The sequence below is a fragment of the Cynoglossus semilaevis genome, unplaced genomic scaffold, assembly GCF_000523025.1.
Source record: "Cynoglossus semilaevis isolate Cse_v1.0 unplaced genomic scaffold, Cse_v1.0 scaffold1102, whole genome shotgun sequence".
NCBI lineage: Eukaryota > Metazoa > Chordata > Actinopteri > Pleuronectiformes > Cynoglossidae > Cynoglossus > Cynoglossus semilaevis.
The window spans coordinates 330,941-345,787 of record NW_007585110.1 but is presented as its reverse complement, the minus strand read 5'-3'; the positions used below and the strand labels follow the sequence as shown (position 1 = coordinate 345,787).

At 37.7% G+C, this 14,847-nt stretch overlaps 1 protein-coding gene across 5 annotated transcripts in view; it reads left to right on the top strand.

Moving 5' to 3' along the window:
* Positions 1–554: 554 nt before the first annotated feature.
* Positions 555–14,847, top strand: part of tead1b (TEA domain family member 1b) — a 36,504-nt gene continuing 22,211 nt past the window's right edge. For 4 of the 5 annotated variants that reach the window (XM_025053547.1, XM_025053545.1, XM_025053546.1 and 1 more), the window contains exons 1-2: positions 987–1,121; positions 11,492–11,743. In XM_025053547.1, coding sequence (XP_024909315.1) covers positions 11,596–11,743 — 148 coding nt within the window. In that variant the 5' untranslated portion in view covers positions 987–1,121; positions 11,492–11,595. Of the gene's footprint in view, positions 1,122–11,491; positions 11,744–14,847 lie in introns of all 5 variants that reach the window. The other variant, XM_025053543.1, reaches the window with a different exon arrangement.

Here is a 14,847-nt window from a genome sequence, read left to right as displayed (position 1 = left end):
AGTTTTATTTATGGTCTGTGGTGAAAACATTTAGCTTTTAGTACATTGTGCATATGATAAGGGAATGCTACCATTTCCTGCGTACTTTCTGAGGGTTTCACATTAACCGTTCATCTAAAGGCTTTAAATTCCGAGTCTGGTGATGTCCGTAAAGGCGTCAGCCCTCGGGATGATGCCCATCACCCTCCTTTTCCTTCTTCTCCTCCTTTTCCTCCGCCTCCTCCTCCCTGTCCCCGCCGCTTCCCGCTGCCCATGCCCGGGCTGCCTGTTGCCGCCGCCGGGCTCGGGATGACGCCACCTCTCGCTCCGCCCCGACGCAAACTCGCTCTTCGCGTTCATTTCATTCCTCTTCTCATTCCGAGCATTCTTCGCATCTCTTGTCAGTGCGCGAAGCGATTCACCTTAAAACCTTCCCGGCTGGCTCTGAAACCGCACAATAACTTGACATAGTATTAAAAAAAAACAAACCAGTAACATCACATTACCAAAAGAAAGCGACATTTTTATATGAGATATCAATAACGAGGTAAGTTTCATTGGTAGTTACAGGTATTCAAAACTGGCTGTGGACTTCTTGCTTTTACCTTTTTATTATTAAACACGCTGCTTTAATATTTTACTTGTTGGAGTTAGCTTTAGGACGCCTGTTTTATATCGTATAAATAGAGAAAAATAGATAAAAAAGATAGATATATGGCCGATTTTGGCCGCCGCTGCAACAGGATGCTCACTTTGAACACTCAATGTTGTAGCCTGTGGCTTTGACATAGCAGCGAAAAATCTTTGACATTTTTCACATTTTTGGAAAAGAAGCCTGCTCGTACGCCCACAATAAAAACCTCACACGTTGTTTAGTCCCTGTCAGATCTTCTGAAAGTGCAGAGCAGTCCTCGGCGTTCACAAAAAACACACCCCGAGTGAAGAACAGTTTTTTGGACAAGATGACGATCGAAAACGTTGCTGTTCTCCCTTTCTCCAGATTCGCCTCAGCCGGGAGTTGTGCTCGGAGCTTTGGACGGAGCCTTTTCAAAACAACTCGGAGGAAAAACACCGAGGAGACTTGTTGCTTCAACGCGTTCGTGGTGTTTCTTTTCAACAACGCGTCCTCATCGAACTTTTGTGTAAGTAATTGTCTTTTATAAAACGTCTCCTACTTTCCCCCCAGCAGCAGTCTCCATGTTGTTACAGTAACTCGACAGAACAGGAGGGAAACGTTCACCTCAACTCATGTTATTGTTTATTAGCAAGACTCGACATTTGAACTTTAAAATGTCGATTTAAGTATTTTACATGCCTTCTCCCTTTACTTTAAATATTTTTAGTATTTCCGACTATAACGCGGCCACACTTTTAAATAGGTTAGTAAAGTGTGTGTGTGATTGCCTTTGTTTTAAATGGTACTGTCTCACTTCAAGTCCCTTTTTAAAAATTGAAGTTTTAATGTAGGAGTTTAATGCATTGGGATTCCTTTGTAAGTTTGCTTCAGCTTTTATTTAGGGTTTCCCCCATTGTTTTCAAACGCCCCCTCCCCTCACTACTTTGGGAAATGCATGGTCAGCTAAATCTGAAGTCCCCTGCAGTGTGTATGTGTATGTGTGTGTTCCAAAGTTTTACTCTCAAAGATGCCTTTTTCCACACATCCCTTAGTGGTTCTGTAATTTTCAGGCTCTGGGAGCCACATGTAACCTGAGTCTTTCAGTCACAACCCATTTTTTAACCGCTTTTACTTTACAAAAATAGTCCAGTTATATGTAATGCCTAAGTTGTCAGACTGAATAATTGAAAACTAAAAAAACATCCCTTCTTACATTGGCTAAGTGAAATATTCTTTTTTATTTTTAGTATTTATAGAAAATTTTGAAGTTGTCGTACACTGTTTTAAAATCAGAACATTAGAGATAAAATTATGTTTCCATCGAGGAACAAGTTGCAGTCTGCGGTGACACAAAATAAAAACAAGATGACTCTCGCGCAATAAAGAATCCCTGGAAAAACAGACAGCGACTTGGTTTCGTCTGGAAGACACTGTTACTAACATTACTTTACCAAATTACCAAATTTACCCCTGAGATCTACTGTTAGATTAGCACCCATGTTTTAAAAAACACTGTTTAACAGTAAGGGATGTGAAAAGAAAAAAACAAAAACTCTGGCATGGTACCAAGGTAAAATAACGTATGGGAAATGATGAGGCGGCTACTGTTTCCTCATGATGAAGCTTATTAATTCTTAAATATTACTCAACATTTTATGTTAATTCTTTATAATGGATACCTACATTTTATAGCACATAATATTACACACCACCAAATAAGTATATTTTATTATTTAGAAATTACTAAACAGTTTTTTGCAACCTTATGTTTTTTCTGCTTCTTGTCAGCACAACAATCTGGTTCTGTACTTGCATGTATTCTGTGTATACATTTAGTTTATTCAACCATTTTATATAGTTGTATAAAATTTCCAACAAGGGCAGAAAATACATCTTAGGAGCTACTGCCCCCCTTTTGGCACATGGTCAATCAATAACATTGTTTGAATGAACATATTTTCTTAACAGCTGGGTTTTCAGTCAGACTTTGGTAACACTCCTCTCCCACCTGTAACATACATTTCCTGCTTTACACTGTCAACGTTGACTTGTTTGAAATCTCTTTTGAAATTAGGCCTTGAGTTACAAGGCATACTGTTATTTGAATATTTATGCACATTTGTCAGTGCATTGCCTTCTCGGAGCAAAGCCTGTGAAAACTTGAAAAGGCAATGAAGACATGAAGTTTACAATCGGTGCTGATTCTTTGTTTGCTGCATTCTCCGATTCCTTTCTCCTCATGTTTTTTATTGTGAAAGCAGCTGGAGAGTGTAAATGTTTTCTGTAGTTCTCGCTTTTCATAGTGCGTAGTGGTCCTCTTTATCTCTTAGCAAACCATTCAATTGTTACTTTGTAGAATGAGACAAAAGAAAAAAGGACAAGTTTTTTGCTGAACAAATACAAATTATGTGCTCGAGTCGTTTACAGAAAACAGCCAGACTTAATCTTGGACTTGTAATGGTGTAAATCAGCTTAAACAAAAAAGGAGTAGAAATAAGTGCTTTGTTTTTTTTCTGCTTATGCAACCAGCAGACCAGTTGGAGGGAAGCCTGCATAACATTTGTGCAAGATCTGGAAGTTGTCTTTGTTTGCCATAGTGAAACTTAACTTCTGAAACCAGGAGTTTCCAAACTTCCTGGGGTTTTTTTTGAGGGGAGAGGAAGGGGGCAGAGCACAGTAGACTTTGTCCGGAGTTCTTGTTGGGGCTTTTACAGACATATTCACTATAAAAGAAAAACAGGAACTGACTTCTTTTAATCAGTACTTTAAATCAGTTGAGAATAAGGGTAGATACTTAAACATAAAAAAATTAAATATTGATATATTAGGGTGAGAGAGTATTGAACTGCTGTGTGTGTTAATTTACCTATTCCCTCACACAATCATGTAAGTGAAGGGCAGGGCTTGTCAAAAGCTAACTGTGAACTGTTAATGTTCAGAGGTCTTACATTTTAAGATTTGTTTTAGGATATTTTAAAATATGGTTATGAATCAAGGGATTTTCAGGGTAGTTTTTACTGACACAGTTTTTTTTACTTTTTCGGCACAGACATTAAATGAAATAAAATAGACTATAGTCACCATTTTATGGTGGCACCTGAAAATAGTGTAGTAAAAGATCTGAATGAATTAAGCGTTAGATAATGAATTGATGAAAACACTGAATGAATACACATTGTTTTTGGCCTCATAACTGTGTCACCTGTTCTAAAGGGAAGACAATGGCAATACTAAAAAAAGAAGTCCTTAATCTGTATAACAATGCTATTTTTAAGGTTTTTTTTTTTTTTTCTTAAAGTGATCGTCTCCAAAGGGAGCATTTGGAGTGACTGTGAGCTCCATGCAACAGGTGTTATATCATATTATTTTTTAAGATTATTTCTTTTATAAAATTATATATTTTATAATTGCATAATTTGGTATTAGTTTAAACAGTGCCGATGGTTTAGAATTATTAAGTTTATTAGGGTTAACTGAAAGATTAGATGTGTGAATTTTATTAGATCAAAACAGGCTTTTATTATGGTCCAAAGTCTGATACCAGTCAATTTCGAGCTCAATTACAGCATTTTTATTGAGTTAAAAAATATATTTACACCGATGAACTCTAACAGACAGCCACAGAGCACTTCAATGCTTGTGGTATACACACCTTACACATGAAAGACACAATGTTGATGTAAGAAACAAAGGCATCACCTGACTGAAAATACCATGTATGTAGAGTATGTGTAACGGGGCTCATTTGATCAGGGGAATTTCCACATATTAATTTTGTCTTTGTTATAAATTACATTATAAACCAAATGTAAATTTGAGTGTAAAAAATGTGTTTATATTGCTGTTGAATTTGTACTGATAGTGCGGGTAAAGGTGAATTGTAGTAATGGAAGAATCACATCAAACAGTATTCCTTGTGATCTGAGCCGGCTTAAAAAGAGGACACTCCTGCAGGCCTCCAAGCTGTGTGTGCCCTGAGGTGAACCCTGATCCAGAAAGGGAATTTTAGAGTATGTGCTGCTGCTGTAACTGCTGCTCGACAGTTTGACTAAGGCCCACCGAGGACAGTGGAGAGTGCCACCAAAAAGAAAAGCTGGCTTGAAGCCACTGACGTCATCTTTAGTAAATCTGTTTCAGTACTGCAGCCATAAAATGACTGCCAGCTACAGAATGCACTTTGGCCTCGTCAACTACCTCGGTAGTGGAGCACAATTTTTTTCCCCTCCATTTGCAAATCTAGTTACTTTCTGCAGCAGAAGCAGACACTCCCTATTCATTCATAAAGACATACACACTCATGTTTAGGGCTTTCCTGTGTTTAAATAAAGCTTCACTCTCCCTTTGAAGTTACACTACTTCAATATTATGGTCCTGTAATTTTTACCATATGGTAAACATTAGAGACTGGGAAGGAAAAACACATTCAGTCTATGTATCAAGCAGTTATTGTTCTAACCAGTTATTTCTGATGTATTTTTGTCCAATCAACTGTTAATATAGTGGGACATGTACTTTTATGTCCCACTTTTATCCTAATACGGAGTCAGATAAATGCCTGCCTAGTGATCCCTCACAGATAAAAAGCGGTACATACTCAATGAATCATTATATGAGGCAGTTTCTTTAACCACTATAAACATTTGAAGTTCTTACCCACAATGAAAGCAGGAAATGTGGGCTTCAACAACTTCCTGTCTCTGGTGGCCATAAGAGCTGTTGTGGCGTTTAGCTTCCCACTAGTGAAAAGAAACCAACGGGAACAAAGGCACACAGTCACTTACTGAAAGTGTCTATAATTTGGAGCTTGTATTCAAATGCTGGTTATCCAGGCTCTGTGCCACTGTATTCCCTGGTGGTTGTTAGTAATACATTTCCACAAGACCTTATATCAACGGTTGCTTTGTTTTATCAGCACTGTCTTTGTCCAGAAAGGGTTTCTGCCCTGAAGGTGTCCTGGATTCACATACAAACCTTTTATAACATCCCCAATACTGTACTGTAGTATTGTAGTATTTTATTTTATTTTTTATTTTTTTACAATTACTGTTTTCTGCCCTCATATCCTATTTATTTTTTTGGGAAAACCATTATATTTCAAGATGTAGAATGTTTTTCAACAAACCTATATTAGAGGTGTCACTATATCATCTATATTTGTCAGAGGGACAGAATTCTTCTGAACAGATACCTTGGGGCTGAACACTCAAAGTAAAATAGAATTCACATTTATAAATGTCAGGGATTACTGAAAATTATTTAAATCTCAGTTATTGTCTTTTTTAGTTGCCTAAATAATGGGGACCACACTGTGTTTTCTCTTTGAACCTCACAATTTTGGAATCCAGTTGCTGCCCAGAGTAGACACTTTGGTGGGCTGGATTCAGCCCGCAGGCCGCCAGTTGATGATCACTGCTTTAGTAAATGCAAAAACCAGCAGCTCACGTAGTTTCACTTTTCTCCTGTGATGTGGTTTCACTAAGATACTTTTAATGCCCCAGTGCATGGGTAGAGTTTGCTGTTGCAACATAATTGTTTCTCAGGAATAGGTGGAGCAAGTAACTACAATCCAAGTAATTCATCAAAGCAAGTTAATACCAAGTGTATGTAACAAATGCTTCACTAAATAAACACGGCTTTGCTGAAATTATAATCTGTTTTGTTTCACTGAATACTGTAACTCAGTACAGGATGATTTAGGGAGACGTTTTTCTGCCATTTAGAAAAAAAAATCAAATATGACTGAAGGGAAACATGTTAGCTTAGCACAGTATATGTATAATGTCTTTATTAATGATAACAATATTAGTGTGCCAAAGTGATCTAAATGTGAAAAATAGAGGTACAATTGAAGAAAGGTAGAAGGACAGATGTACTACACATCAGAGGAAAAACATTAAGAGAAGCTGATAAAAAGAGATGGAAGTAGACCTGAATCGGCAGAGACAAATGCAAATGGTGGCCTTCACGCTCATCACTGTGATTTGATTTTTCATGCCCATCCGCACGCGTCCTGAATGAGCCTGTGGCCAGCCCTCGGCCTGCACTGCTCTCATAACTGTCAGGAGATCCTTTATCTGACGGACCTTTATTTACAGCTTTAATTTCCTGAGCTTTATGTGTTCCGCTCCCACTACACGCCACTGTGACACGCCGAGGGTGTATGCTGTCTGGAATGTGCTGCAAATTTTTTTGATAGGCAAATGTCGTCCGATGCTTTCATTGCATTTTGCGTTTCAAGGCCTGAATTGTATCCACAGGAGTGGAGATTTTTGTCTCTTAGATTACACTTGATTCTGCCTCCGTTGTTCTGAGCGGAGGTCCTTCGCTGATGCATTTCTTCATCAGCTGCCGAAATATCTGATACTGTCCAGGTCATGTTGTTGCTACCTGTTTCTCAGTCTAAAGCAAGTTGACACAGCCTGTAAATCAATCCCGTTCCCTGGCAAACAAAGATTGATCACACAGCGGACTGATGCTTGCTGTGTGTTGGGACCCAGGCCTCAGATTTGAGTGGGATGATATCAGACAGATTCATGGCACCTAAGCCTGTCAGTTCAAAGAAGCATGAAATAAACACCAGACCATGGTCAATAAAGAAAAGCATCATTAAGGTTCTTCTAAGCTTGGTAGGTTTTTTTTTTTTTTTTTTTTACATGTATCAATAAACCAATTGTGAGGTTATTCCCATGTGTGTAATTTGTATGTATGCATACAGTCTCTGAGCATCTTTTAATATTTAATCAGTTATTTTGTCCAGAGAGTTCTTGCCTAGTTTGACGATGCGCAAATCAGTATGAAAATTATTGTGGTCATTTAAATGTTTCCCATAGTCTACATTTTTTCTTTTATAAATGGAATAGCAGCAGGTTAAGTGTGTGCTTTAAAGTTGTTTTTAATTAAAGGCTCATGTTTCTTCACTGCTTTTTTTATTTTAATTGAATTCAAATAGAAGCTGCATACCTTAGCTTTACCTTGAGGAGTAAATGTTTTTTTTTTAAATCTCAAAAGTATCTCATAGATTTGCAAATGTTTTATTTTTTGTGGGTTTTTTTTTTTGTAACCATCAAGGTCCTCAAACACCTGCTGTCAAAGACTTAATTTTGTAAACCAATTTTTTACCAAGGTAATTAATGTGTTTTAATCACAGAAAATAAATGGAATTTGAGAAATGCCTGGTATTGTAAATGTTCATAGTTACCTGTTGATCAAAACAGAATACTTTTGACATGGCTGTAGTAATTATGCAAAGCCAGCATCTGGCTTTGTAAAAGGCTGAAAACGTTGAGTTTTGAAATCACACGGTAATTATAGTTTTACACACGGTGGCCCTAACTACTGTGGGCCATTATAGGGTGCACAAAAGTCATTCACAGCATCATTATTGCACCCACTGTGATAATGGCACAAAAGAACTCCACATGGAAAATTACATTTGAGACCTCTCATCTGTTATTTCATTACCTTGCTCTCTCTGATGGGTGAAATAGGTTCTCTTAATTTAAGGAGCTGGATTCCTGCTTGCTGAGTGATTTATGTAATCTCACAGTAAGTGTAATTTCCCATTATGCCATGTCACAGCTACTCCTCTGCTTAGCTACCGCATTCATGTATTTCAGTGTAGACTATCCTTACCCTGCTTTTCACAAATAAGTCAATTTCTATGGTGTACGGCCCAAAGACAGAAATATGCAATTACCTGTTCTGCTGCAAGTGTGTCCATGGCTGACATTCATACATTCTTTTGACCAACATAATTAGTCTGCAGATTCTAAGGCACGGAGAGACCTTCTCTTCTGGCAGTGCTGCGAACCTGTTCATAATTTGTACTGGACAAAAAAAATTCTGAAAATCTGGTTAAGGTACAGGTTTCCTGCATCTGTTAAAGTCAGGTTTAATTACTTGACCTTTTCTAAAACAAAAATTAAATCCTGTTATATATTATATACTATATACAAAACATGTAATTTCAGTCTAGAGAGTGTGTTATCAGATGGATGTTTATTTAAATTTTAATTCTGGTGTCATTTCATCCTATTCCATGACTGGCGATAGTTCTGTCTAATTGGTGTTTGCTTTATTTAATAAACATGTCATATTGTACTTGAAGTGTAGTTTAGTAGTTTAGTTTTTTCACAGATAATCCATGCATTTAAATATTTGCCAACTTTATCATTTACATCATTATCATTTAAGATCTACATTTTGTAGAAATAGTTTGCCTGTGGAAATTGTATCACTCAGTCCTTTATATACTTCAGTCAGAAATGTATTCATGTTATTATAAGCTCCTCACAGTTTGTGATTTATGTTACTTTGCAGTTTATTAAATTCACATATTTATTGAAACGAAAAGACATCGGCACAGATTGTTGCAGGTGGAATAACCTTTAAAAACAAACAGGGTCTTTTCATTTAATTACATTGTTACATTCTTTACTGCATAATAGGATGGAATTTAACACATTTGATTTAAGGGGAATTCTGGGCCATACATCAATAAATGTTTGTGTGAAGGTGAACGGTGAATATGAAACAGTTGGTTCAGTGGTCTGGTTCTGGTGACCTGGCTTTATTGGCACTAGTTCACAAATTCTATCTCACATTGTCCAATAAATGTAGATTGCTTTAATGTACTTTGAATTCCAATTCAAATGCATTCCTACCTCTAATGTTAAACGTAGTAATAGAGACATGTTTGTTTTGTGAACATGTTAAAAAACTTGCATTGGAAAACACCAAGATATCTCTGTGAGGTCATGTCATTTTACAATTTTTAAAAACCCTCTCAAATTCATTGTTTGGATGTGATGGGGGTTTTATTTTTCCCAGAACCTTGTCTTGCTGTGAAAGCACAAGCTGGAAGTGATTACCAGCGCAGTTCATCATCGGGTTGGGATGAGAGGAGTGCGAATTTCAGTCTTTTAGTGGTTGAAATGGGATTTTTGTTCCCTCCTCCCGCATCAGTTTGTGAGTTAGTTCTGCAGTGTCAGCAGTTACCACACAAAAACAGAATTCAGTGAAAACTCTTTGCTTTCTGGGCTTTTTTCCCCAACAGCTTGCTCCACCCCCCTTTCCTCTGATGAACTGACATTGCTGGAAGAAACATATGCCACCATTCCCACTTCCTAACAGCTTTTGTTGCTTGAATATGATTTTGCTCAGCCAGGCAGCAGTTGTCTACACAAAGCTGAGAGTAATTAATAATGTATTTTGTTAGAAGTCAAATATTAAGCTGCTGTTTATTTTAAATAGAAAGTCAATGTTCAAGACAATATCCACTTGCAGCTTCACAGGAACTGTGTAGATTACTTAATGTTGAAATTGTAGCCTCTTTGTGTCTGGTCCTGACTTGATGAATTGAAAACTACAGGGACAGTAGGAGTGCTACTCAGAGTTGAGTGCAAGTAAAGCTTTGTGTCAGGGCAGTTTAATTTTACACCAGAAGAGTGGAATTGTCACCTTATGTCTCGTGTAGTTTAAATTGCCTTTGCAGTGACAGCAGAACAGCAGCATGCCAACAGCAACAGCTGGAGTCCTTCATTCACTGTGCACTCTGGATATTTTCAGCCACAGAGCTGCAATGCACTCAGGAACATTTGCCATGGGCCAATATATAATTGTGTCCTTTCAAGTGTATGGAAAAAGGCGCAAGGCCTAACGTAACACCCAGCCGCCCGCTCAGAGAGTTTTCTGGTAGCACTGACCATGTAGATTTATACTCACACCTTTAAGATTGCAGTAAACAAATATTTTTTTTGGCCCTCAAAGCACAACCATCAGAAGAATTCATCTTACCAATATTGTAAGACAGGGATCTCAAACCCATGGCCAGGGGGCAACTCAAAGACTAACTGAAGGTTCTATATTTGTTAGCTGCAGACTGATTCACACATTGTGGTTCTTGTCGTTGGCTGCTGTCAATTATTTTAGTTTCTTTTTTATGTTGTTTATGTTGTTGATGTTTTTATGACACACAAAGTTGTCTAACTATTAGATAATGAATAATGTCAACAGCCTACTGTAGCGATGGAATGGAAAGTTGTTCAGCAAAAATATTCCACAACACATGCTAATAATTCCATATCTTTACCTGTTTTAAGAAGATTTTCTGTTTTGTACCCTGGTCTGCGTCACAGGCAACAGCTTCAGTTTTTATTTTAAAACCACTGTGTACTCTGCTGGTGTCTGATCAGAGAAAATTGGTATCATTAGTAGCTTTGTCCGTGTCACAGCACAACAGCAGTGTAAGCTTTTTTAAACTGTGTTACAATAATAGGTATTTGGTGTTTATTTCATTAATAGTGCCATAGAAAGGACTAACTATAAGGTTAGTTTTATGTAATTCTCCTTTATAAAACGCCCATAATAGTGTAGTGCAATGGTGAGGATGTGGGTGTGGCAAACACTGTCCTTCAAAACTCTTTTAGCTCTAGGACAAATTAGCAACTTTTGGGAGAATTGTTCTTTCACACTTTTTGCAGCCTGTGAAAACGGAGAACAAAGGCATTGAAATGAACAAATCTTCAGTTGAGCTGTAAATTGATTTTAGTGAAAGGTCATAGAGGGAGCACCTAATCTCTTTATGATTCTTTTTTAAATTCTGGAGTGGTTTTATAAGTAATCATCCGGTATTGTCATCAGGAGATCACTGGTTTGGAAATCCTACATTTATCAAAATTGTAATACATTTATAATCATCAAATATGATTTTTTCCTTGCTCTGTTATTACAGAAGAGGATTAGGATCATGTTACTTTCTTGGTTTAAATGAGATCAGCAGCAGTAACTGATGATTCCGACTATGTTGACCTGCTCGTCGTCATTATCATTATTTCCTTAATTTTTTTTCTGCACATGGTAACAGCCTGGATGCATGTGTCTATTTGGGAATTACAGGTCTCTCCTTAGTCGGCTCCAGGCTTTAGCTTGGAGACTCAACCGCCACCATTGATCCCAGCAGCTGGAGCGGCAGCGAGAGTCCTGCCGAGGACCTGGAGAGGATGAGCGACTCGGCAGACAAGCCCGTAGACAATGATGCTGAAGGAGTGTGGAGTCCTGACATCGAGCAGAGCTTCCAAGAAGCGTTGGCAATCTATCCTCCATGTGGTCGCAGGAAAATCATCCTCTCAGATGAGGGAAAGATGTATGGTGAGTAGAGGAGGAACATTTTAAATTATGTTGTGTGTAGTATGTTGTCTCATGGTTTTTTACTGTTTGTTGTCTCAATTTTAACCATGGAAAATAAAAAAAAAACAACCATTTTTTAAGACATCTACAATCTTCATGGTCACTCACTGCAAATCTGAAAAAGAAAAATTAAAATACAAAAATGGACATCATTTATAAAAAGGGATTATTACAGGATTACCTAGAGTAAATAACTACTGGCAGACAGGCATTTTTTATTTTTCATACAACTACTATTCTATTTAACAGAAGTGCAACTTTATAAGTGAAGCAGCATGAACTATTAGTCGGTAGCAGATGGTACCACGACTGCCACCAGCTGTGCCCCCTCTCCTCCCACCATTTTCCCCAATTCCTGGCTGGGTGATGTCATGGAAAGAGAGAATATTTTCTCTGCGTGGTTTTGGACTGTCTTGCAGCCTGTCAGTGTCAAGTGAAAGCAGAAAGCCCCACAGAGCCTGTGCTTGCAGCTGTTGTGTGACCTCTCCAGCCAAACAAAATGTAAATTCTAGTCGTTGGAGCAAAAACCCTCACTTGCCACTTCAAAGATGTGAGCACGGTGAATGGGACCCTGCCCATGTTCTCCGGCTCCAAATTTTCTGGTCTCCATACAGACCACATTGCCTGAGACCCTGCTCCACTGCTGTGGTTTAAATCATGACCAATTATTGTTCTGAATTAGAAATGAACCACACAGCTGGTGGTTACACACTGGATATTCCCAATACGATGTAAATATTTAGCCTTTTTTTAGAAGGTTATTCACACAAAACAGCATATGGTGTAAAATCTTCCCAATAATGTCCTACACTCAAAGGGATGATTGGTGCAAAAGTGCATCCTCATAAATTAACTTAAAAAAAAAGAAAATGAATCACAAAAAACGTATGCTCTTCTGTTGTGTTGAGTACATTTTCAACTCTGAGGCAGTATAGACATCCTGTCAGATGTGTTCTGTATCCGGTTACATACTCTCTCCTTAGAGCACAGTCCTCTGTCTTGGCGTCTGGAGTTAAAACTGTATGGTAGAAAACAAATATAGGTTTAATAACATAACATGAGTTAAGGTATTGAAATAATGCCTTATGTTTATAATATTGGTGACATTTTCTTCTACAGAGCTGCGTTTGCAGTTCATTTTGACAGAACAGCTTTGAATAATAATGTAGATTTTCTCTGTCAATGCCAGTCTTACAAGGTCCAAAAGACTTAGCTTATTATGTCACAGGTGTATCTTTTTTATTTGCACACCAAAAAACAGCAGTCAGTAATACTGAAAGTAACAATGTACGAGGACCTATAAAATAACCAGAAAAATCCCAATGGTAGTTTATCATATATTTTTTAATGGCTATAAATGTGACCACTTTAGAGGTAAAAAGAAAACACATTGTTGGAACAATTTTGAAGAATGTTTGAAATCTTGCACATGTAAGTTCAACGTGTATGGCCTGTTTGAAAAATACCTATTTGTGATATTTTTTCTTTTTTACCCATTATTCAGTTATTTTACTGCACCTTAGAAAATATAACAATTCATTATAAACAAACAGAATTTATCAATTTAAAAACATAATACTAACACAATATTGTATGCAGCTTTTGAGTATAGTATGAATTTTCTATCAGTAGAACTAACTGTAGAACTCTGTAAAATGACATCAGTGTTAAACAAGTCCTACAAGCTAAAAAAAACCTGTCTTGTAGTGATTTGTTTTTAAAGAATTTTGTTAACAACTGATGGTGGTTAACCAAGGATGAAGTGAACCATATATAACACTCAGAGATGATGACACAAAACACATTCTTATGGCATCTGTGCTGGAAGTTGTCTACAAGGAGACAGGTATTTTGTAGGTGACACACTCTGGGGAAGGCATAGTGCTCAATACAGCGAGCTCATCACAAGAGGAGCCGCCCTGAGTGCCCTTAAGCCCTTTGTTATCATGGGGTAGAGTGTAGTTAATTAGCAACAGTCTCTATAGCAACTGTGTTGCACCACAAAACATTTTCTAATTTCTGCTTCTTAGCTTATTGTTGTGTTTACCAGAAGTGTTTTGGATCCATTGAGTCCAGAGTCGGCTGGCGGTGTGCCATTCTCTGAGGCTAATTGTGACTGCTGTGGAAAACGCCACATACATAGGTTGTGTCGCTCGGCTTTGCCTCATCCCCTGAGTTTTGAATTGAAAAGTAGAGGTAAATGAAGGACAATGGTCCTTAGCCAGAGACCTTAGACTCTGCACTTGCATAATTCACCTGCTGTGCTGGGCAGCATTCATTTATCCCAGAAATGGGGTTGATAAGTGAAACTGCACGTTTTACTAAAACTGTATGTTTATTCATTGAGTTATGTATTTGTACTTGCCCCACAAGCTAAATGACAGCAGTGAGTTTTATTTTTGATATTCCATTACAAAATTGACTGGATTTCATGCATGCATTTGTTTTTTCAAATAAATATGTTCATTTTTGAATTTTGGCATGGTTGGCTCCACTGTAACCATAATTATAGTGTTTTATGTTTACACTTTGTAAGTCCATTGGTTAAATACAATGACAGTGAAGGTAATTTTCACATAAAATACAAGTTATATTTCCCTTTTATTATATTTTAAACTATTACTACTTCTACTTTCTTACTTTTGTTATTTGATATATTATTAATTGTAATCACACTCCAAATGTGTATGTAATTATATTATTATTTAAACAAAATACATACAACCCCCCCCCCCCATATATTCCTGCCTGAGATACACAGGAAGTGCTGGCCTCTGTCCACACATGACTTCTGTTGTATAGTCTTTCCTGATACTGTTCTGCAGTTTGCCCTGCCAACTCCTCAGTGATCCAACCTGGACCCCTCCTGTGGGAACTAAGTGGCACTTGGTTTGCAGAGATGCCAAGGATGAGTTAGATATAATGAGCAGCCCTGGCTTGCCCCTGATGGCCCAGCACTGTGCTCCTCTGGGTCTTATCTCATTGGGCTGAGCACACTATGCGATGCAGCAAGCAGCTCTGATCCTTCCCGCTGGGCAGTTAATGAGGAATTCTGGGATCAGCTC